Source organism: Chlorocebus sabaeus, chromosome 7 (assembly GCF_047675955.1).
Source record: "Chlorocebus sabaeus isolate Y175 chromosome 7, mChlSab1.0.hap1, whole genome shotgun sequence".
NCBI classification, from domain to species: Eukaryota; Metazoa; Chordata; class Mammalia; order Primates; family Cercopithecidae; genus Chlorocebus; species Chlorocebus sabaeus.
The window spans coordinates 13,861,636-13,885,111 of record NC_132910.1 but is presented as its reverse complement, the minus strand read 5'-3'; the positions used below and the strand labels follow the sequence as shown (position 1 = coordinate 13,885,111).

At 44.3% G+C, this 23,476-nt stretch overlaps 2 protein-coding genes across 2 annotated transcripts in view; both read left to right on the top strand.

The window, feature by feature from the left end:
• SRD5A3 (steroid 5 alpha-reductase 3) overlaps positions 1 to 15,581 on the top strand; it is a 45,344-nt gene extending 29,763 nt beyond the window's left edge. The window contains exons 5-6 of the mRNA XM_073017367.1: positions 7,646 to 7,709; positions 11,107 to 15,581. Coding sequence (XP_072873468.1) covers positions 7,646 to 7,709; positions 11,107 to 11,191 — 149 coding nt within the window. The 3' untranslated portion in view covers positions 11,192 to 15,581. The remainder of the gene's footprint in view (positions 1 to 7,645; positions 7,710 to 11,106) is intronic.
• Positions 15,582 to 20,556: 4,975 nt separating this feature from the next.
• TMEM165 (transmembrane protein 165) overlaps positions 20,557 to 23,476 on the top strand; it is a 31,363-nt gene continuing 28,443 nt past the window's right edge. Inside the window, exon 1 of the mRNA XM_007998684.3 lies at positions 20,557 to 21,024. Within this exon, the coding sequence (XP_007996875.1) occupies positions 20,818 to 21,024 (207 nt within the window). The 5' untranslated portion in view covers positions 20,557 to 20,817. The remainder of the gene's footprint in view (positions 21,025 to 23,476) is intronic.

Here is a 23,476-nt window from a genome sequence, read left to right as displayed (position 1 = left end):
TTTGCTTAACAGATGCACAACTGGCCTCTATAATGGGGGAGGGTAATCAACTGTGCCTCCACTGGGCAAAAGTCACTATATGTCTATGGAAAAGAATTATTTGCATTTCTATCAGTTGTCTGCCACTTACAGAGTTGTAAAATACCTCAAAGACAATGAAAGATACAGATAATAACTTGAAGAGACTACTAGATAAGACATCAGTAATATTTCTTGTTCATTTCGTCCATTTACATTTTTTTTCCTGAAACTATAAACAAACTTTGAATTTCTACCCAAAACTCAGCCCTCTTGGGCACTAGATTGGATTCCTTTTCACCTATCTGAGGACATTGACCATTCTTCCCTCTATTATATCAATTATTTGCCCTCTTCTCAACATTCCCACTTTCCTATCAGAAGATAAATCTGTTTTTGAGACAGGGTCCCCTTCTGTCACCGAGGCTGGAGTGCAGTGGCATGATCACAACTCACTGCAGACTTGACCTCTCTGGGTTGAGGTGATCCTCCTGCCTCACCTTCCTGAGTGGCTGGAATTACAGGTGCACACCATCACACCGGGCTAATTTTTGTATTTTTTGTAGAGACGGGGTTTCACCATGTTGCCCAGGCTGGTCTTGAATTCCTGGGCTCAAGCAGTTGGGCCGCCTTGGCCTCCCAAAGTGCTGGGATTACAGTCATGAGCCACTGTGCCTGGCCCAATTTTTTTTTTTTTTTTTTTTTAAGACAGTTTTGCTCTTGTTGTCCAGGATGGAGCACAATGGCATGATCTTGACTCACTACAACCTCTGCCTCCCAGGTTCAAGTGATTCTCCTGCCTCAGCCTCCCGAGTAGCTGGGATTACAGGCATGCGCCATCGCGCCCGGCTAATTTTGTATTTTCAGTAGAGATGGGGTTTCTCCATGTTAGTCAGGCTGATCTCGAACTCCCGACCTCAGGTTATCCACCCACCTCAGCCTCCCAGAGTGCTGGGATTACAGGTGTGAGTCACTGCGCCAGGCCCAGATATCTTGATATTTATTTTACTTATTTATTTTTTTGAGACAGAGTCTTATTATGTTGCCCAGGCTGGAGTGCAGTAGTGTGATCCCAGCTCACTGCAAGCTCCACTCCCAGGTTCAAGTGATTCTCCTGCCTCAGCCTCCCGACTAACTGAGATTATAGGAGTGTGCCACCACGCCCAGCTAATTTTCATATTTTTAGTAGAGATGGGGTTTCACCATGTTGACCAGGCTGGTCTCAAACTCCTGACCTCAAGTAATCCACCTGCCTTGGCTTCCCAAAGTGCTGGGATTACAGGCATGAGCCACCGAGCCTGGCCCCAAATATCTTTTTAAAACCTAACTCCATTTCCCTCACCAGATACCACCTGATTTCACTAGTTCCTTGGCAGCAAAGCTCCTGGAAAGATTAGTCTGTTCTAACATCAGTCCTTTCCCTCCCACTGCTAAACCCCCTATAGTCACTTTTTTTATTTTTATTTTTTTAGCTCTCAGAACTTTATTAAACTGCTCTTGAAAAGGTCTCCAATGACCACACTGCTAAACCCGACAGTTGTTTCTCAGTGTTCATCCCAGCATAGTAGCAGTTGGTTACCTCATTTAAGATGCGTTCTTTAATTGGTTCTGAGACATTACACTGGATTTTCCTCCTACCTCCCTGGCTGTTCCTTCCCAGGTTCCTCTGCTGATCTCTTCTGTTTCCTGATGTCTGAATGTTGAATTGCCCCAGTTCTCAGTCCTGGGTCCCTTTCTTTATCAATACTTGGTGAACTCATTCAGTCTCATAATTTTAAACACTATTTATATGCTGAGAACTCCTAAATTTATATATTCAGCCCAGACATCACCCTGACCTCTAGACTCATATATCCAGTTGCCTACTTAACAGCTCTACTTGACTTGAACAGCACTAGCTGTTCTTAAGTTCGACATGATTAAAGGTGAATTTCTGATTTTCCTCTTCCCTGCACCTGAGCCACCTACATTCTTCCTGTTTTTTCACTTACTCGAACCAAAAGCCATGGAGTCTTCCTTGACTCTTCTTTCTTTCACAATCCAGAAACCAGTGGGTCTATGTTTAGAGCATGTCCAGAATCTACCTGTTATCATCTTTCTACTAACTACCATCGTGATTTTCATTCATTTCTTGCCTAGATTATTGCAACCGACTAAGTGAGCTCTCTGCTTTCCCCCTTATACCTTACAGACAATTCTCAACACAAGCTAGAGTGATCTTTCACAAACATAAATGAGATCATGCCACTACTGTCTCCAAACCCTGCAACGCAGCTGCCAATTTCTCTCGGAGTAAGGCTAAAGTTCTAATAACCCACTAGGCCCAATATGCTGTGGCCTCCAGTCATACACGTTACCTCGTCTGCTGTTCTCCTCAGTGGACTGTAGATGATCATGTATATGATACTCCTTATACACATCAGTCATGCCATGCTTCAGTGTCTCTGCACTGGCTTTTCCTCTGCCTGGAATGCACTTCTCCAAGACAGCCGCATGGCCTTCTCACTCAGCTTCTTCAAGTCTTTGTTCAAACATCACTGTATTAGTTATCTACTGCTGTGTAACAGTCTTTAGTCCCCTAAGACTCCAAGTCTTAGGATCTAAAAACATCTATTTTCTCATTGTTTCTGGGGTCAGGATTCCAGGTACAACTTAGCTGCGTGCCTCGGCCTCAAGGATTCTCTGCAGTCAAGATGTCCCCAGGGCTCTTGCTCTACTGAGGGAGGACCCACCTTCAAGCCCACTCACATGGTTGTTAGTGGGGTTCAGTTCCCCATGGGCTCTTGAACTAAAGGCCCTAGTTCCAGGCCAGGCACAGTGGCTCACACATGTAATTTCAGCACTTTCGGAGGCCAAGGCAGGTGGATTGTTTGAGCTCAGGAGTTCAAGATCAGCCTGGGGAACATGGCAAAACCCCACATCTACAAAAAATACAAAAATTAGCCGGGTATGGTTGCTTGCACCTGTAGTCCCAACTACTTGGGAGGCTGAGGTGGGAGGATCTCTTGAGCCCAGGAGGTAGAGGTTGCAGTGAGTCAAGATAACCCCACTGTACTCCAGCCTGGGTAACAAAGGGAGACCCTGTCTCAAAAAAAAAAAAAGAAAAAAAAGAAAGAAAGGAAAAAAAAAGGGCCCCTCATTGGCTGGGGCCTCCTTCAGTTCCTTGCCTCTATGGAGGGACCTCTGCATAGAGCATCTCACAACATGGTACCCAGCTTCCATCAGAGCAAGCAAGGAAGGGCGCCCACAAAGGAAGACAATCTCATTATAACTTAATCTTGGAAATTAAAGCAAGCAAGAGCATCCACAAAGGAAGACAATCTCATTATAACTTAATCTTGGAAAAGTCTTGTCACTTTTGCCATATTCTCTTTGTTAGAAAGGAGTTACTAGGTCCAGCCCATACTCAAAGAAAGAGGATACTCAAAGAAGCCCAGGAAATTCAGACTACTGGGGACCATCAAAGAGGCTGCATACCACAGCTGCCTTCTCAATAAGGTGATCCCCTTATTTAAAATTGCAACCCAACCCCCTTGTACCTCTCCCTCTCTCTTCCTCTTCCTTTCTCTCTATCACACACACATTTCCATTTTCCTTTCCATTTGCTCTAGTGAGCAATAATAAATACTTATTGTTTTGAGTCACCTGGTTTTGAAGGTGGTTTGTTCTGTAGAAATAAACCTCTACAATGTACTTTTTCACTTATGTGACTGACTGCCACTAATACTGCTTGAGACTGTCATTACAAGACTGAAGGAAGGGAAGGATGTAGAAATGTAAACTTAAGACAAAAGAAACTATTTTAAAGGAAGGGGAACCAGGAAAGAAGAGAGCTCCCCGCTTCTAGTGAGCAAAGGCAGTCCCTGAGTTTCCACAGCCCTTCTTATTTATTGGGTAGAAAGTGCAGGGAGGAGGAGGTAATGATTGGTCAGCTGTTTAATTGATCACAGGTTCATATTATTACTAATAGGCTTCAGATATACCTAATCACAAGAAACACTGTGCTTGGGGCACGACTGCTCTCAGCATTCCTTCTAGTGGCAGACGCAGTTTGTCAGTTTGCCAACATTCTGCGTTTATGAGAAAGTTTGCTGTTTACTCATATAGCCTCCAGTGGTATACTGAGTTGATCATGACCCTCAACCTTTTGGCCTCCAACACACTTAGGTACATTATTTTTTCCTTGTGTTTCCTCAATGTAATGTGAGCTACATGAGGGCAAACATTTTTGTTTTTGTTTTTATTGTGTTGTTCACAGATACATCCCCAGCACTATTAAAGTGCCGGATATATAGCAGACACTCAACATTTATTAAAAATATGACTCTGTTACTGTTATCTGCATAAGTAACTAGTCCCCTGGCTTACTTTACTCTGTTGCAGAATTGCAATAATATCTTTCTTTCAAAGATTGAATGCAGTTTATATTAACACGTGTGAAATGCATCCAATTGTGCATTTATATTACCAAGAATCTGGTAACAATTCTCATAAAGAGGAAGTAAAATGAAAGCCAAAATACTTGTCTGGGAATCCATAAACTGTTACAATCTTATCCACATCTTTTTGTCAGGTTTTTCGATTTTTGGTTTTTTTTTTTTCTTTGAGACAGGGTCTCACTCTGTCACCCAGGCTGGAGTGCAATGGCATAATTACAGCTCACACCAGCCTCAACCTCCTGGGGCTCAAGCTGTCCTCCCACTTCAGTCTCCCGAGTAGCTAGGACTATAGGCACGGGCCACCACACCCAGCCTTTATCAGGTTTTATTAGAGAAATATAGCATTTGTGGGAATTGGAATAAATATATTTACCCTTCAAAATATTAAGATTAAGACCTGTTGGTGAAGAAGACAGTGATTAGTCTTTAACTTAGAGACTGAGATCTTTAATATTTGTTCTTCTCATAAACTTAAAAAAAAAAAATCAGCACTTTGAGATTTCTTGCTTCCTCACATCTAGACCTATAATCCTGTGATCTGCTATTAACTAATAGCATGACTAGTGATCATGAATTTTTTTTTCCCAAGACGCCCAGACTGGAGTGCAGTGGTGGGATCTCGGCTCAGTGCAACCTCTGTCTCCCAGGTTCAAGCGATTCTCCTGCCTCAGCCTCCCGAGTAACTGAGATTACAGGCACTTGCCACCGTGCCCCACTAATTTTTGTATTAGTAGAGATAGGATTTCACCATGTTGGCCAGGCTGGCCTCGAACTCCTGACCTCAGGTGATCCGCCAGCCTCGGCCTCCCAAAGTGCTGGCATTACAGGCGTGAGCCACCATGCCCAGCCAATCAGGAATTTTTGACATGTAGATTGTGTAAAATCTTTGAGGTTAAAAAAAATTCATGCCACAGGAACCATGTAATCCAGTAAATGGGAAATAACTCATTCCTCTATAATGTTATCCCTCCTTTCTGTCCTTATGCAGTGAACGTAAATAATGTTCAGTGCAAAATGTAGCCCATAGTAATAGATGGAAAAGGATGGACTTTAGCTTATTAGGTTAATAAGTTACTTCTTATTACTTTAAGTACTTTAGCTTATTAGGTTCATAAGTTTCATCACCCTTTCCCACCTAATTGTCATGGCCAAATTGTACTTCCAATCTTTTTTCATCTTCCATCTGAAATTGTCTATAGAGTTTCCTTCTATGATTTTGCTTCTAAGACACAGAAACAAAGGGGAAAAAATGAAATCCATCATGCTCTGTATGTGCAAGCAAAACCAGGATTCTCCTCTACCAAACTCAGAAAGTTTATACAGGGCACATTTGTGGAAAGAACACAGAAAACACAATGCTTACTAATGATATTTCTCCTCCTGGATCAGACAAGAAGATCAGATTTTTTTATACCAGTTTTGATCAGTTTAATGCCTTAAATAAAAGGACCACCTGTTCCCAACTCTACACGTTACCCTTCTGAAACAGAAAAATAGCAATTTATGTGTTCAAACTAATGTACTTAACATGTGCTATATGAAAGGCACAGAGGTAGGTCCCATGGGGAATACAGGGCTGCATAAGACAAGATTCTTGCTCTCAAAGAGCATACATTTCAGTATGAAGATGATGTAGATTTATCAACAACCTATTGCTTTAAGTTAAGATCATGGAAGAAATCTGTCAGTGCCCATCATTTTCTTGTCACCTTATCCTCTCTTCTACACAAAGTCCAAATCCTGACACCTAATAGACTATTTGTAGGACCATATGCTGTGCAGTTGCACTCTCAGAAGGGGCCCATGCTTGGTTTAATCCTCTGCTGTTGCTGTCTTGGAATTCTTAGTGATTTTATCTTTGAATTTGTGTTTGGTAAGTGAAGCCAGTGAGACAATGAAGCATGCACATGAGCAGTGGATGCATGTGTGCATGATTCAGGGCAGTCCAGAGTGCAGCTGAGCCAGTACCTGGGCCCCGTTGCAGTGGTAATGGTGGCAGCAGCAGAAGTAACAGTCAGGAGAGTGGTGGCTGTGGCTCCAAAGATAAAAGGGCTCTGCATATGGGCATTGCCAGAACTAGCAGTGCTCCCACTGGTCGCCTGGGAAGGGACCAGCTCACCTGTCCCTTCCCAGGGCTTAGCCCTGCATCATCTGCACAAATAGTAACTCTCCACCCTGAGTACTGGGACAGGAACTCCTTCCGCTAACTTGTCAGTAAATTAGTACAACATGTATACAATAAAAGTGTATACATGAACATAGTCATAGCATAGCAGGGGGTTATTAGAATTCTTGAAGCATTTAGAATGTCTAGTTTTGAAAACTACTACAACACTGCAAAGCAAATAACCTCAGGCTTAGAAACAGAAATTAAGTTTAAAGATTGTCACATTCTACAGAAAAGAATGCTATTGTCCTAGGAAGTACAAACCAATTGTTTAGCTTGTTTAGCAGAAAGATAATTAAACATTTTTATTCTTGTAATTGAAGAGTCAGTGACAGAATACAAAAACAGGCCTTATGAATTATATACAAATTATGAAGCCACTTTCACTTTCTTGTAAGACCTCCACAAGTTTCAGGAAATATTTCCTTATGTCTGCAGAAACATTAAAATATCATTGTATAAATTTATACTTAAAATTAAATTCAGATTTTTACTTAAAACTGAGTTGTCTAAGGAGTTAAGTCCCTTTAGAAAAATTATTCCACAAGAACCAATAACTCTAGAAGTACTAAAATTTATATTTCAAAATAATTTATCAGAAATTTATATCAGTGCTGTCACAGTTTATGAAACACTCTTAACAGCTGCATCAGTAGAAAGATCCTTTACAAAATCAAAAATTATCAAAATTTATTTGTGATTTTATATTTCCCAAGACTGGCTGGTGTTGCTTTCAGTCTTATCTATTGGTAAAGAAATTGTGTGACATAAATTTCATACCTATTGAAAATGAAAGTGAAATGAAAAGAATAAATTTTGATGAATTTGCAGAAAAATGAGCCAGAAAAATATAGTAGTCAGGACATCACATTAATAAATGATTATTGTTTATTGTATTGTATAAAATTATGACATCACGACTATTAGTTTTGCAATGTTTAAGTTCATGTAGTTACTCCAGTATCACTATTATCCCTATTACATTAGTATCTTTAACTGTATTTTTTCCTGTTTTTTACAGAGGAGGTCCCGTATTTTCATTTTGCACTGGTCTCAGCGAATTACACAGCCAGCAATGACCACAAGTAAGAGTATTACAGATTTTTGTTATAAGCCATCATAGTAGAAAATGCATGCCTATGAATGCTTAAGGAGAGTAGAAAAAGAGCAAGAGATGCAAGAAAATGCATGTTCTGAATGTGTGCCATACAAAATCTATCAGGTAATAGGCATTTAATCTATGTTAAGAGTAAAGCAATATAGCCGGGTGCGGTAGCTCATGCCTATAATCCCAGCACTTTGGGAGGCCGAAGCAGGAGGATCACGAGGTCAGGAGTTCAAGACCAGCCTGACCAATATGATGAAACCTCGTCTCTACTAAAAATACAAAAATTAGCTGGGCGTGGTGGCGCACGCCTATAGTCCCAGCTACTCGGGAAGCTGAGGCGGAAGAATCGCTTGAACCCGGGAGGCAGAGGTTGCAGTGAGCCAAGACTGCACCACTGCACTCTACCCTGGGCGACAGAGAGACTCCACCTCAGGGAAAGAAACAAAAAAAAACAGAGTAAAGCAATATAATACTGTGGGCTATAGTGCAGAATTTGTCATAAGGAAAAATCTGTTTGCATTTGATCCAAGACTGATGTCACAAAGCAATCGGGGACAATGCCTTCAATGGATGCCATTCTCATTAAAATTAGGAGTTTCAGCTGGACCCAGTGGCTCATGGCTGTAATCCCAGCATTTTGGGAGGCCAAGGCAGGAGAGTGCTTGAGCCCAGGAGTTCAAGACCAGCCTCGGCAATGTAGTGAGACCCTCATCTCTACAAAAAATAGAAAAAAAACTAGCTGGGTATGGTGCCACGTACCTATAGTCCCAGCTACTTGGGAAGCTGAGGTGGGAGGATAGCTTGAGCCTGGGAGGTCGAGGCTGATGTGAGCCGTAATCATGCCGCTACACTCTAGCCTGGGCAACAAGAGGGGACTCTGTCTCAAAAATAATAACAAAAATTTAAAAATTACATGTTTTGCTGTCCAAAGCATAAGTCTGACAGGGTTAAACAAAACATCCATTCAAATGGGAGTCAAATTCAGGTGTCTTATAAATAGCAAGACTGTTAGATTGTCCTTCTACAAGCATTCTTAGTTTTCAAATATGGAGAACTATTTTTCTAAAGATCAGAGAAATGGCCACCACAATATGGGCCCACCTCATCTATTTTTGGTTTCTTCAAAAATGATGACTCCAATGAACTTTGCAGTAAAAAAAAAAATGACAATAAAGATGACTTACTTGTGAAAAGTAAACAGCAGGGAAAAGCATTGAAGCCAGATAAACCAAACCTGCTTCCCATAAAGTGAAAAAAGATCCACTGAATTATAGTTGTTTTTATTTTTATTGATGGTTGCATAAACGTAACTAATTTGTTGCTGAATTAAGAAATACAAGACACATATTTACCCTAAATAATTTTAGTTCTATCTTCTGACTTTTAGTGAAATTATCAATTTCTAGGTGATATAATTTGTGTGCTGGCTGGGCACAGTGGCTCACACCTGTAATCCTAACACTTTGGGAGGTGAAGGCAGGAAGATCACTTGAGCCCAGGAGTTCAATACCAGCCTGGGCAATACAGTGAGACTGTGTCTCTAAAAGGAATTTAAAAATTAGCTGGGCATGGTGGTGCATGTGGGTAGTCCCAGCTATGCAGGAGGCTGAGGCAGGAGGATCGCTTGACCGTGGGAGTGAGCTGTGATCACGCCACTGCCCTCCAGCCTGTGTAACAGAGTGAGACCCTATCTCCAAAAAAAAAAAAAAAAAAAAAAAAAAAGTGTGTCAATGCTTTTTTTTCTTCCTTCTTTTCATTTTTATTTTTTCCTCACTCTGTCACCTAGGCTGGAGGACAGTGGTGCAATTATATCTCACTGCAGCCTCTATCTCCTGGGCTTAAGTGATCTTCCTGCCTCAGCCTCCCAAGTAGCAGAGACTACAGGCACATGCCACCATACTCAGCTGTTTTTTTTTTTTTTAATTTTTTGTAGAGATGGAATTTCACCATGTTGCCCAGGCTGGTCTTAAATTCCTGAGCTCAAGCAATCTGCCCACCTCAGTCTTCCAAAGTGCCGGGATTGCAGACATGAGCCACTGTGCCTGCCCCAATGCTTTTAATGGGCCCATTTTAGCCACATTTCTAGTACTTATATTATTCAAATAGACTCAGAAAAGCTGTAAGCCTGTACAGAATTACAGTGTAAGACATCACAAACAATGTTTTAAAAATTAGAAAAACCAATTACAATACTTATAAGAAAGAAAAAATAAATATTCACAATATATAAACTGCTCTTACAAATCAGTGACAACACAACTTTACAGCATGACAGCTTTGAAAGAGGAGCACCAGATAAGAACTGTCTGGGGCGAGTATAGAAGAGTCTCACCCAGTAGGGTGAGTGGAATGGTTGGTGATTATAGGCTGACAAAGCCCTGGGCTTTTTCTTAGCCCCAGCTCCCTGCCTTCTCCCCTCACTGCCCCCTCCTGTGACTCTAAATCACTACCTAGCAACTGAGGTTTGGGTTTTACAGTGAAAATAATTTTCTGAGTCAGAAAGGAGTCAGAAAAGTGTGTTATCAGATAGCATTCCATCAGCACAGTGGTAAAAGCAACACAAACAAAAAACAGGACTCTTTCTCTACATACTGTCTGGGACTTTGGGACCTTCACTGCAGACCTCTTGTGGCAGTGTATGTGTGATTCCAGTCGTATGGTGGGTATGTGGTTAGGGTATTATTACATCGTAGGTCTATATAAAGGGCCAAGTCCCTTGCTCCGACATGCAAAGAAAGGACTGCAAACTGGCAGGCTGCAGGTCATACCCTGCTCATAGACAGCTACTGTTTTGTATGCATAGTTTTGTAAAATTGTGAATTAGTGTAATGGTTAATTATATGTGTCAACTTGGTTAGGCTATGGGGCTCAGTTGTTTGTTCCAACACTAATAACGATGTGGCTGTGAAGATATTTTGCAGATATAATTAATATCTACAACCAGTTGACTTTAAGGAGTCTACTGTCAATAATGTGGGTAGGCCTCATCTAATTAGTTAACAGCCTTAAGAGCAAAATCCGAGATTTCCTGGAGAAGGACTGTAATATAAAAATCTGGCTTGAGTTTCCAGCCTGCTGGTCTTTTCTAAGATTTCAGATTTGCCGTGTGCCTCATACTGGTTCTGTTTCTCTGGAGAACCCTGACTGATATAGTTACTATGACACAGACTATTAATTGCTGACCCCAAGAGTCTTTCTCCTTTTATTCCCTATAGAAAGCGCCTCTGAAATAGAGACTACATTTCCCAGCTTCCCTTGCAATTAGCTGTCACCATGCAGCTAAGTTCTAGCCAATAAGACGGAAGCAGATGTGTTTTGCGGCAGTTCCCTTAAAACATACCTGAAGCATACCCTGTGTCTCCTTGTTTTTCCAGCCAGTCCTCCATCCTTCTGCTGGGAAGTTGGATGCTAGAGCTCTTGCAGCCACACTGGGCCATGAAGACAAAGGTCACCCCCTAGGAATGATAGAGCAAAAGGCTGGAAGGAACCTGGATCCCTGATCTCTGTGGAGCCACTGAACTGCCTCTAATGAAGGAAAACATTTCTCTCTCATTTATGCTGCATGTTCTTTTCGATTTTATGCTATGTTTAGTGGAGTATAATCCTAATTTGATACAATTGCCAACTTTTAAAAATTAGGAAATTTCACACAAATATTCAGCTCTCTGGCTTTTCTCTTGAAAATTTGGTGCATCTGACAAAACTTGAGGTCATGCTTTCCATTGCAGCAATTGACCTGGCAGAATAATGGATGCCTGCTTCAGACAGGGCTGGAGACCCCACCAATTTTTTTTTTCCCCTCATTTAGACTGGGGAGTGGGGCAAGATGGAAAAACTGTGGATGCCTACTTTATAACTGTCTTTCTCCCTGCATCCTTTTTAGCAAGAACATTTCAACATTGATGTAGTCTACAAGGGAAGATACTGTGAGAGGAGAAAGGAAGAAACCCTTCAGGCATCAGTTAGGGTGGGTCTTTGGTTAAATTCTTTCAAACAAAAGAATGGCCTGAAAAAATCAAGCTGCAGGCACAGATAAGGAGATCTGCACAGAGGGCCTTCCTAAGACATTCCAACAGCCGCACAGATATAAAAGCCTACAGAGATGACTTGCCCAGATATGCATGCAGTGGAAAATTCCATCCCCTAACACATGCGCAGTAAGGGGAACAAAGCAATACGGAGTAAAACTTTAGCTAAGGGCCCACACTCACACTAGAAGGATGAGGTGGAGTTACCAGAAATTCATATCTTATGCAAATGAGATGCCCAGTCCTCACCAGTTTCTTATAAAAGCCTTTGCGGTCACCTGTAAAAACAGCAACCCTCTTCTGGGTCCGCTCGCCACCGTGGAGAGCTTTCTTCCTTTGCTTATTAAACTTTCGCTGCAACTTCACCCTTTGCATCCACGCTCCTTAATTTTCTTGGTCATGAGATGAAGAACTCCAGGTGATACCTCACAATGAGAGACTGCTACATTATGGTGCACTGGTGAAAATGTAACATTTCTGATGGTGGTGGAAGCAGAGGCCATCCTTTGCCGTTTCATGCCCAATTCTGTAGGCCTGCCTCAGGGAGAAGGGGTGCACAGGTCTCAGCATCCATAGACTTCATGGCGGTGAAGTTCTACTCTCAAGGTTTGGGAAGAGGGAATGAGAGGGTCTTCTACTCCATGGCTGCAACTTTTTCTCATTTTAAAGATCCTCATCTAGTCTAATGGATTTATATTTCTCTGGCTGATGTAATTTTGACCCTACTTCTTGGTAATATCCAAGCCTTAATTTGACGAAAGAGTATCACCCCCACCTAATTTCCAACCACCTCTCTGCCCTGAGTAGCCTCATCAAACTTCACACTTTGACTTGACAATGGAGAGAGGATTTCCCCTAACCTGGGGGAGGATGGAGAAGATGGAGGGGATGGTGGGTGGAGCCTCAGTTGCTGTCAGACCTAAACCAGACTTGGCAATAATTGGGGGAGATGGAGTACCCTGGGTTGAAGGATTCTTGGTGAGTTACAGACCCATTATTGTCTTTGGCTGTAAATGAACTCAAGGTCGCTAGGAAGTGAGCAGAAAGTCAGATGAACTCTGTCTCTCAGAGGCAGGCCAAGGGCAAAGAAGGCACAGAAGCCACTTCAAAACTGCTCAGGCCTTTTGGGAGGAAGGAGTGGGTAGGGAATGGTACGGAATGAGGCTGACTTTCAAAGATGAAGCTGTGACAGATCAGAAATCTGTATTTTTGAGCCAGACTATGTCTGTGTCTAGATTTGCCTTTGTCTTTTTGTTGTCAGAATTTCATTAAACTAATTCTTCATTCATGTATGAGTGTTTTCTACTGCCAGGCACTCTTTAGACAAGATTCTAACCCCAATGACAGTTACGTTTTAGTTGCTAATACAGATAATAAATATAAGAAGTAAACAAAGGCCAGGCATGCTGGCTCACACCTGTAATCCCAGCACTTTAGGAGGCCAAGGAGGGTGGATCATTTGAGGTCAAGAGTTCAAAACCAGCCTGGCCAGTATGGTGAAATCTTGTCTTCACTAAAAATACTACAAAAACAACAACAACAACAACAACAACAAAAACTGGGCATGGTGGCACATGCCTGTAATTCCAGCTACTTGGGAAGCTGAGGCATGAGAATTGCTTGAACCCAGCAGGCGGAGGTTGCGGTAAGCCGAGATCACACCATTGCACTCCAGCCTGGGTGACAGAACGCCACCCTGTCTCAAAAAACAAAAAGCAGGCCGGGCATGGTGGCTCACACCTGTAACGCCAGCACTTTGGGAGGCCGAGGCTGGCGGGTCACTTGAGGCCAGGAGTTCAAGACCATCCTGGCCAACGTTGTGAAACCCCATCTCTACTAAAAATATAAAAGTTAGCTGGGCATGGTGGTGCATGCCCGTAATCCCAGCTATTCGAGGAGGCTGAGGGAGGAGAACTGCTTGAACCAGGACTTGGGAGGCGGAGGTTGCAGTGAGTGGAGATCACGGCCCTGCACTCCAGCCTGGGCTACAGAGTGAGACTCTGTCTTGAAAAAACAAAACAAAACAAAACAAGAAGTAAACAATTAGATAATCAGGATGGCCAGGCATTGTGGCTCACACCTTTAATCCCAGTACTTTGGGAGGCCAAGATGGGCGGATCACTTGAGGTCAAGAGTTTGAGACCAGCCTGGCCAACACGGCAAAACCCTGTCTCTATTAAAAATACAAAAATTAGCCAGGAGTGGTGGCATATGCCTGTACTCCCAGCTACTCAGGAGGCTGAGGCAGAAGAATCACTTGAACCCAGGAGGAAGAGGTTGCATTGAGCCAAGATCGTACCACTGCACTCCAGCCTGGGCAACAGAGCAAGACTGTCTCAAAAAAAAAAAAAAAAAAGATAATTTCAGGCAGTGGTAAGTGCTACGAAAAAACTTTCAAAAATTCCCAAACTTAAAAAGAACCAACAATGAGACAGAGTGACAAGGGTGAATGGAAGAGTCTATTTTAGATGGGTGGTCTGGGAAGGTTGCTCTTGAGGAAGTGAACTTTAACCTAAATGACCAGAAGATCTTAAAAAAAGAATGTTCTCAGAAGAGAAGAGCAGAAGAAGTATAAAGAGTCTGAAGTGGAAAGAAGCTCTTGGTTGGGCATGGCACATGAGGTGGAGAAAGCCAAGAGACGAGGTCACACAGGGAGGCAGGGGTAGCTCACATTAAACTTTCTTTTCTTTTTTTTTTTGTTTTGAGACAGAGTTTCGCTCTTGTCACCCAGGCTGGAGTGCAATGGTGCAATCTTGGCTCACTGAAACCTTTGCCTCCCGGGTTCAAGCGATTCTCCTGCATCAGTCTCCTGAGTAGCTGGGATTACAGGTGCCTGCCACCATGCCCAGCTGATTTTTTTATTTTTAGTAGAGATGAGGTTTTGCCATGTTGGCCAAGCTGGTTTCGAACTCCTGACCTCAGGTGATCCACCTGCCTCAGCCTCCCAAAGTGCTGGGATTACAGGTGTGAGCCAATGCACCCGGCTTAGCTCACATTAAACTTTCATTCAGAGATAGGGGCTTTGGACTTTATTTTCTGTCCATTTAGAAGTCATTACTTTTAAGCAGTGGAATGAAATTATTTTAATTTTGAAAGCTCATTCTGGCTGCTGGTTAGATTCTAGATTGGCAGAGGCAGGAAGACCAATTAGGATGCCATTTAATGGCCTGGGTGAGAAATGACACCTGGTTTGTACAAGGTGGTAACAGCGGAGACAGAGGTGAACAGATTCAGATAGATTTTAGAATTAGAGACAAAATTTGCTGGTGGATTGGATGTGGGGTATGGGGGAATGAAAGTAATCTAACATGGTGGGTGTTGGTTCCATTTACTGAGATGGAAAGCCTGAAGGAGGAACAGGTGTTTGGAGGGAGATCAAAAGACCTGTTTTGCCCTTGCTCTGTTGGAAATGCCTGTGAAACATCCAGAAGGAGATGCAAGTAAACAGTTGGATAAATGAACCTGGAGCATGTATTTAGCATTCTTTTTGGAATTTTCAGCCTGCTTGTGGAAACCTAGGAAAACTCAAGAATGTAGGGAAAGGGTTGCCCTCCCTTTCCCCTGCACCAGCAGAGTTCCCACACAATGGTCCCCATCATTTAAAGGGGTTTAGCAAGCTGATGGGTAGCAGTGTGCTTTGTTTCATGTGCTTTAAAGAGTTGAGAAGGTCAAGCAAGTTGCAAATTGCTATTCGTCATTCACTTACATTTGCTGAGTGATTTTTTTTTTTTTTTTTTTTTGAGACAGAGTCTTGCTCTGTTGCCTAGGCTGGAATGCAGTGGTATGATCTCAACTCACTGCAACCTCCACCTCCCGGGTTCAAGCCATCTCTTGCCTCAGCCTCCCAAGTAGTGGGGACCACAGGCGCATGCCACCACACTCGGCTAATTTTTATATGTTTAGTAGAGATAGGGTTTCACCGTATTGGTCAGACTGGTCTCGAACTCCTGACCTCAGGTGATACACCTGCCTCAGCCTCCCAAAGTGCTGGGATCATAGGTGTGAGCCACCGTGCCCAGCCTGAGTGCTTTAAATTTGAATGATCTTCAGTTGACTCTTAGCGTGAAGTTTCTGGTTTCTGCTTTTCCTCTTTCCTTATATCTCCCTGCCCTGGCTTCTCTAACCAACCTTTGCTCTGTGAACTATTTAAGGCAAAAAACTTTAATCTGCCCTTTGCTGATTATGGGGAAGGAGGGTTCTCCAAAAGAGTTCAGGAAATAGCTCACTTCTCCCTATTTCTGAAACATTGAGGATGAAAACAGAGAGTGATACAGACAGGAGGCCGGGTTGGAAGGAATAATTTTAGGTCTGGTGGCCAGGTGAGCTGGGCTAATACTGAAGTCCAGAATCAAGAGCTGTTCCCACCCAGTTACATGCAGCACTGGGCTAGGGGCAAGCCCCGCAGAGAACAGCAGATAATGTTTTTCCTTTAGGTGTCCGTCTCCCCAGAGGAAGAAGGCAATGGAGCTGAGCCCAATATGCTCAGTTACACTGCTCAGATGGACTCTACATCATCAGAGGGGAATGACGAGGGCACTGAGAGAGGCCAGGAAATAGTCCTTTTCTTTCTTTCTTTTTTTTTTTCTGAGACAGAGCCTCTCTCTGTCACCCAGGCAAGAGTGCAGTGGCGTGGTCTTGGCTCACTGCAACTTCCATCTCCCGGGTTCAAGCAATTCTTCTGCCTCCGCCTCCCAAGTAGCTGGGACTATAGGCACACACCACTATGCCCGGCTTACTTTTGCATTTTTAGTAGACACAAGGTTTCACCATATTGGCTAGGCCGGTCTCAAACTCCTGACCTCGTGATCTGCCCGCCTCGGCCTCCCAAAGTGCTGGGATTACAGGCATGAGCCACTGCACCCGGCAGGAAATAGTCCTTTTCATAGAACCCTAGAGTGGAGAAACAGTGTTCCCTAACAGTTAATGAAAATGTTCACCATTAATTAATTGGCTGGTCTTATATGTTTAAATTTTCATAAAGTAGATTTTCAGTAAGTGGAGCATAGATGAATTCAACAAACAGATATGAGGCATAATTCTGCTACTTACTAGCTGTGTAATTTGGGGAAAGTTCCTTGACCTAAGTCTCAAATTTCTCATTTGCAAAAATGATGACAGAAATAATTCATGCAACAAACTTAGTGCTCTGACTGGATCAGAATAGCATTCAATAAAGTTTTACTACTACTTTAATAACTATTCCTATTACCTTCTTATATAATCTACCGGGTGCTAGGAATATAAAGATAAAAGGCATAACCTTACCATCTAGAAGCTTAAGGCCTAGTAAGGATGTTGGAACAAAAGACATTAAAATACAGTGTAGACCCGGCGCAGTGGCTCACACCTGCAATCCCAGCACTTTGGGAGGCCGAGGTGGGTGGATCACTTGAGGTCAGGAGTTTGAGACCTGCCTTGCCAACATGGTGAAACCCTGTTTCTACTAAAAATACAAAAATTAGCCAGGCATGGTGGCGGGCGCCTATAGTCTCAGCTACTTTGGAGGCTGAGGCAGGAGAATCACTTGAACCTGGGAGGTGGAGGTTGCAGTGAGCCGAGATTGAGCCACTGCACTCCAGCCTGGGCTACAGAGCGAGACTCCATCTCTACATAAATAAATAAAAAATAAAATATAGGATGGGTGTAGTGGCTCACACCTATAATCCCAGCACTTTTGGGAGGCCAAGGCGGGCACATCATGAAGTCAGATCAAGACCATCCTAGCTAACACAGTGAACCCATCTCCACTAAAAATACAAAAAATTAGCCAGGCATGGTAGCACACGTCTGTAATCCTAGCTACTCAGGAGGCTGAGGCAGGAGAATTGCTTGGACCCGGGAGGCAGAGGTTGCAGTGAGCTGAGATCACACCACTGCACTCCAGCCTGGGCAACAGAGCGAGACTCTACCTCAAAAATATATACATAAATAAAATAAAATACAATGTAATGCACATGTAGTAGTGTTTCTTTCCATAGGATGCCTGACAGTGGTTACATTTTAGTAAGACTATATCAGTGTAGGCTGCGATAAAAAAAAAAAAATCATTGTGGAATTGTTGAGCCACCCACATCCTTACTGGGTAGGGGGTCAAATAAGTAGCTTCAGTTGTTCTTCAAGGAAGGTATCAGGAAAGCTCCTACGGTTTTTAAATTTTTTTTTTAAGGGAGTTAGTCATCAATGAGGACTAGAAGGATGATGGCTCTAAACCCTCAAGGTGGTGAAAACTAGAATCAGCCTTGATTTAGCATGCCTGAGCACCAACCCCAGGAGGTAGATGTGTGTGGAAATAGAAATAAATCCCATGAGAATCAGACACCTAGAGCCTAGCCTGGCAGCACCTGAGGGCCCTTGGATCAGGGTGACATTGGGGCAGGCTAGAAAGGTCTTACTCTGGCCCAGAGTAAGACTCTGATGCTTTGCTGACACCACTGTGCCAGTTTGCCAATGCTTTATCTCCATTTATGTTACATCTTCTGCCAAATAGCTTTGCTGCCTTGCCCCTGAGCCACTGCACACTCAGGAGCTAGTGCTTCAGCATCCTGCAGCTGTAGCCCAGAAGTCCTCACTGCCTCATATGTTGAGATGACTGAATTTGGCCAGGAGTCCTTCCTGAGACAACCCTGGAGTGTGGGCAGCCCATCCTACAAAATAAACAAAGCAGCTTTCAGCAATGAGGGACACACAGCCAGTTTTGCTACATTCACCCTTCTGGCTCTGTCTTTAGTCTAAGCTGCTCCTTTCAGGTCCCTCCCTTGGGACCTCAAGCCTCCCTTTCAGGCCCCTTTTAAGCACAGCAATTCCTGTATGATTAAAGGGAGGTAGTTGAAGAAGTTTGGGCTTCTGGGTTTTATGTTATTACTGGCTTATGAAAGCTCAAACATTTGCACTCCAGGAATGATAGTTGCATCTGTTAAATTTAGTGTAAAGCTGCCTCCTTACGTATTTTAAGTTCAGCTTAAAGGTTTCCCCATACTTAGTGAACTGTAGCCTAACTCGGTGTGTAAACAGACTGTAACCTATTCTTGTACGAATCACAGAGTTTTGGCCAATCACAAGTGTCCAACTGTTCAAACCGTGTTCAAATAAGGCAAACCCCAGCTATAACCAATCCAGCTGTTTTGTTCCCTCAATTATGTTTTCTGTAAGTCACTTTATTTTTTCCGACCACTCGGCAAGACTGGAGCCTCTCTGAACTTACTTTGGTTTGGGGTCTTTTTGATTTGCAAATCATTCTTTGGGTTCTTTGCTTGATTAAACGCTGTTAATTTGCCTAAGGTTTTTCTTTTAACACACCCCAAACTGTGTGGCAGCATCCTACTTACACAATAATAGAAGCATGCATAAAGCTATAACATGAGGAACAAGTGACAAATTCTGTAAGGGCAGGTGTCAGGGAAAACTTCTGAGAGTGGAGGCCTGAATAGGTTTTGGAAGTATGAGTAGGAGTTTACAAGAGGAATTGCGGACAGAGCAACATGGACGGAGGCCGGAAGCGCACACCTGTAATCCCAACACTTTGAAGGGATAAGGTGGGCGCATCACCTGAGGTCGGGAGTTCGAGACCAGCCTGACCAACATGGAGAAACCCCATCTCTACTAAAAATACAAAATTAGCCAGGCATGGTGGACCATGCCTGTAATCCCAGCTACTCGGGAAGCTGAGGCAGGAGAATCGTTTGTACCCGGGAGGCGGAGGTTGCAGTGAGCCGAGATGGCGCCATTGCACTCCATCCTGGGCAACAAGAGCGAAACTCCGTCTCAAAAACAAAAACAAAAAACCCAAAAAACAAAACAAAAAAAATAGATGGAAATTTTACTATCCTATGACAAACACGGTATCTTCGGTGAACTCAAAGTAGGTTCGCCCACTTTCCCACAGATTGTTTTGGTAAATTAATTTTTTGTTTCAGTTAGTGATAAACTTCCTTAGCTCTTTACTGAGTACAGGTTTACTGTATGTAAATATGTGTAATATTAGATTAGTGCCTGGCACATGGTTAGCACTATCGATTTTTATTAGGGACTCGGTCTCAGTCAAACTTATGGTAGCTCACTTTTCTTTTGGGAAGACGTAAAAATATTCTCAAGCCTAACCAACCATCCTTTCCTGTCTTCTAGTCTTGCTCACCCAAAGCTCCATCCTGCAAAAGTCTTAAACAGTCCATTTCAAAAGCCCAGCATTTTTAAAGGGTCTAAGGAGTAACACAAAACAAGATGCACCCAAAACGTCAAGGCCATACTGGACGAGGGCAACGTTAGCCATTTTTGGTCTGGGGTAATTATAGGCAGTATCTTAAAACAAGGCTTGAAAAATGTCATGTTATTTCCAAATCCCATTTCAGAACTTAAAAAAAAAATAGCGTTTTTAGCTCCTAAGAACGTTTTTGGCGGTAGGTGGGCGCATGGAGGGTGGCACAGAGGCTCGGCAAGGGAGAGCGGAACACAGCTCGGCGTGGCGGTGCCTGCGAGCCAGCGCCACGTAACCAGAGTCGCTCGCGCTAATTTGACCTCTAAGAGAAACTAAGCGCAGGGAACAGCGGGTGCGGACATGACGGCGGAAGGCTCAGGACCAAGCAGACGTGAAGAGCCCCGCAGTCCTGGGACGGTGGGGCAGAGAGAGAAAGGAGGGCCCGGACGCGGCGCGGGTAGGATGCGAGCAGAGGAAGGACACGCGGTGCCGGGTACCTGCCGGGAGCGCCGGGTCCAATGGGAGGAGGGCGCGCGCCGCTCCTCAACCTGGCCGAGGACGTCACGACGCCGAGGCGGACGCCGGGCCAATGGGAGGCCGTCGCGGGCAGGGACGGGGCAGAGAGGAGTCGGGGCTGGGTCGCGCGGAGTCGGTTGGTTGACTCCAGTGTAGCCGCCGCCTGAGAGGACTGGGGACTGCCCCTCACCTTAGTCCCGCCGCTTGCACTTCCCGGATGGTGCTGACTGCTCTCTAAGGGGCGGCGGCGGCGAGTCGTGAGGACGCGCCGCGAAGGCTGTTCGGGTTGAGGCTTCCCGTCGCCGCACTTCCTCTTGCGGTGCCCGTGCGCGGCCGGCCCGGCGGGCGGGATGGCGGCCGCGGCCCCAGGGAACGGCCGCGCATCGGCGCCCCAGCTGCTTCTGCTCTTTCTGGTTCCACTGCTGTGGGCCCCGGCTGCGGTCCGGGCCGGCCCCGATGAAGACCTTAGCCACCGGAACAAAGTATCGCCGGCGTTTGCCCAGCAGCTGCAGCAGCAGCCGGTGGCCGTGCAGGGCCCCGAGCCGGCCCGGGTCGAGGTGAGCGGGCCGGGCCGGGGCGGCGGGGGATGGGGCCGGCGAGGCTGCGGGGCCGGCTGCGCCGGGTACCAGGCTTCAGGCCTCTGAGAGCGCCGCCCTCCGCCGGCCTCTGCTGGGGGAGGGGAGCCCGGCCCCTGCTCCCGGGGTGGAGGGCGGTCGGCTGCGCTGTTTTCCGGTGAGGCCTGGTCCTGCCCGCTCCTTTAGGGAAAGGGAGAGGGAGAGTCCAAGAGGAGTCCGCTGTAAACGTTGATCTCCGGAGGACCAAGGTGCTGCTCAGGGATGGGCGTTTTATTGATCAGATGTGTCTTAGAGTAGCTGGAAAGACTCATCCCTACCAAAAAGTTTTTAACAGATGGCTGCTAGGAGGCTTTTTGTATTCCCTGAGGATCATCACATCGGCCATTTCATTGTTGAAATAGCTTATCCCAAACTGCTTACCCAAATTCAACTTGGCACTGCCTGTGCTTCTTGCCAAATAAATATGGATTATGAACCATGACTCTCACTTTTTTAAAACGTGCTTTGGCTAGCAGGAAGTACCCTTTAGGAACGCAGAGGAATTAGTCGCCGGCAGTACAGCGTCCTGCAGCGGTGTGGGATGTCAAAACTACATTTATAAGTAAAACAGAATCGTGTATTTTGTCCTTCACTGAATAGATACTATAAATTAACTTTTTTATCTGTTAATAGAATCAGTCCTTAGTCATTTGGCAGCGTTTTAACATTTCTTCTCTCTCCCAGTCGTGGGCTTTCGCGTCATTTCCAGTATCTGCTACCTGAATCCTGGCCAGTGTGGCACTCAAACCCTCACTCCCACCCAGGCCATCTCCATGTAACTAATCTTCCCAAACATTGAATTCTGCCATCTTGTCAGAAGTCTTCGGTGAGTTGCCTGCACTCATTTCAGTCCAGCCTTTTTAGGAGAGTGATGTTCAGGTTTCTCCTGATCTGGCTCCAGCTCACCTCCAGGCTTTTTGTCCACCGCTTTCTTGGCTCATATGCTAAAGGGATGTGCTCATCTGCAAAAAAGAATGTGCTTCAAGAACCCTTTGGGACAGGCCTTGTGCGCTCTTGCCAGTTTCTCCCTAACACAAGACCTTTTCAAAGAAAAAGACCTAGAGTTTGAAGCCACGGATCAACTCTTCCCACCTTGGAGAACCAGCAGATACCTACTCTCTGTGAAGCCTTCCCTAAAATTTCTTGGTTAAGAGTGATTTATCTCTGACCTTTCCTTTCCTTTCCTCCCTCCTCTCTCCTCTCTCCTTTTCTCCTTTTCTCCTTTCCGTTCCTTTTTCCTTTCCGTTCTTTTCATTTCTCCTTTCCTTTCCGTTCTTTTCTCCTTTCTGTTCCTTTTTCCTTTCCGTTCTGTTCCTTTCCTTTCCTTTTCCTTTTCCTTTTTCTTTGTTGAGACAGGGCCTTGCTCTGTCACCCAGGCTGGAGTGCAGTGGCGCCATCTTGGCTCACTGCAAACTCTAATTGATCCTCCCACCTCAGCCTCCTGAGTGGCTGGGACTGCAGTCGTGTGCTAACACGCCCGGCTAATATTTGTTTATTTTTTTTTTAAGAGATGGGGGTCTCACTGTGTTGCCGAGTCTGGTCTCAAACTCCTAGGCTTAAGCGCTTCTCCGGCCTTGGCCTCTCAAGTGCTGGTGAGCTCTCACATTGGTGCATTGTTTTTGTGTTTCATGTTTTCATTACATGTTGCTTTCTTAGGCTTTTCCAGTTTTCTGTTGTTTTTCTGTGTAAGACCATAGGATAGAAATTTCTGAGAGACTGATCTTGGTTTCACTAAGCAAGAACATTTGTAAGAATCAGTGCTGTCCCAGATGTAGTAATCGATATTGAGAAATAATGAAGTTCCCCTTACTGGAAGTGCTCAGGAAGAAGTTGAATAACTAACTGCTTATGAGGAGATTCTGGTGTGGGAGGGAAGCTGGGAGCTAAAATTACTGGGAAGTGAAGATTTTGTGAGCCGATTTCATCCTCACAACAGCCCGTTAAACAGGCAGAGGAGGTGCCGTTTCCTGTTTGTGGATGGAGAAACCTAGGTTTGGAAGGAGTAATGGTTTAATATCACAGCTAGTTTTCAGCAGAACCAGAGTTAGAATCTGGACTTCTATGCCTTACTAAGTTTTATTAGCATTCCTTGTGTCTTAACTTTCTCTTTTGACTTATTTAATTCATTAATGGATTTTAATGGTTTATTTGGATTGTATGCTGGTGTAGTTCTTTGATCTTGAGCTTAAGCTTTCTCTTTCTCCTTTTTTGGGGCGCTTTATTGTGTATATTGTGGCATGTTTACACACACATCTTGCTGCCTTGGATTCTTGCAAGTTGTGTACATGTTTTTATCTGCCCCTACTAGCTTTTGGGTGTCTTGAGAGCACGACTCTGGCTTACTCATCTTTGTCTATTCCAGAGGACCTTGTCTGTTAGGCATTTATGAAGTAAT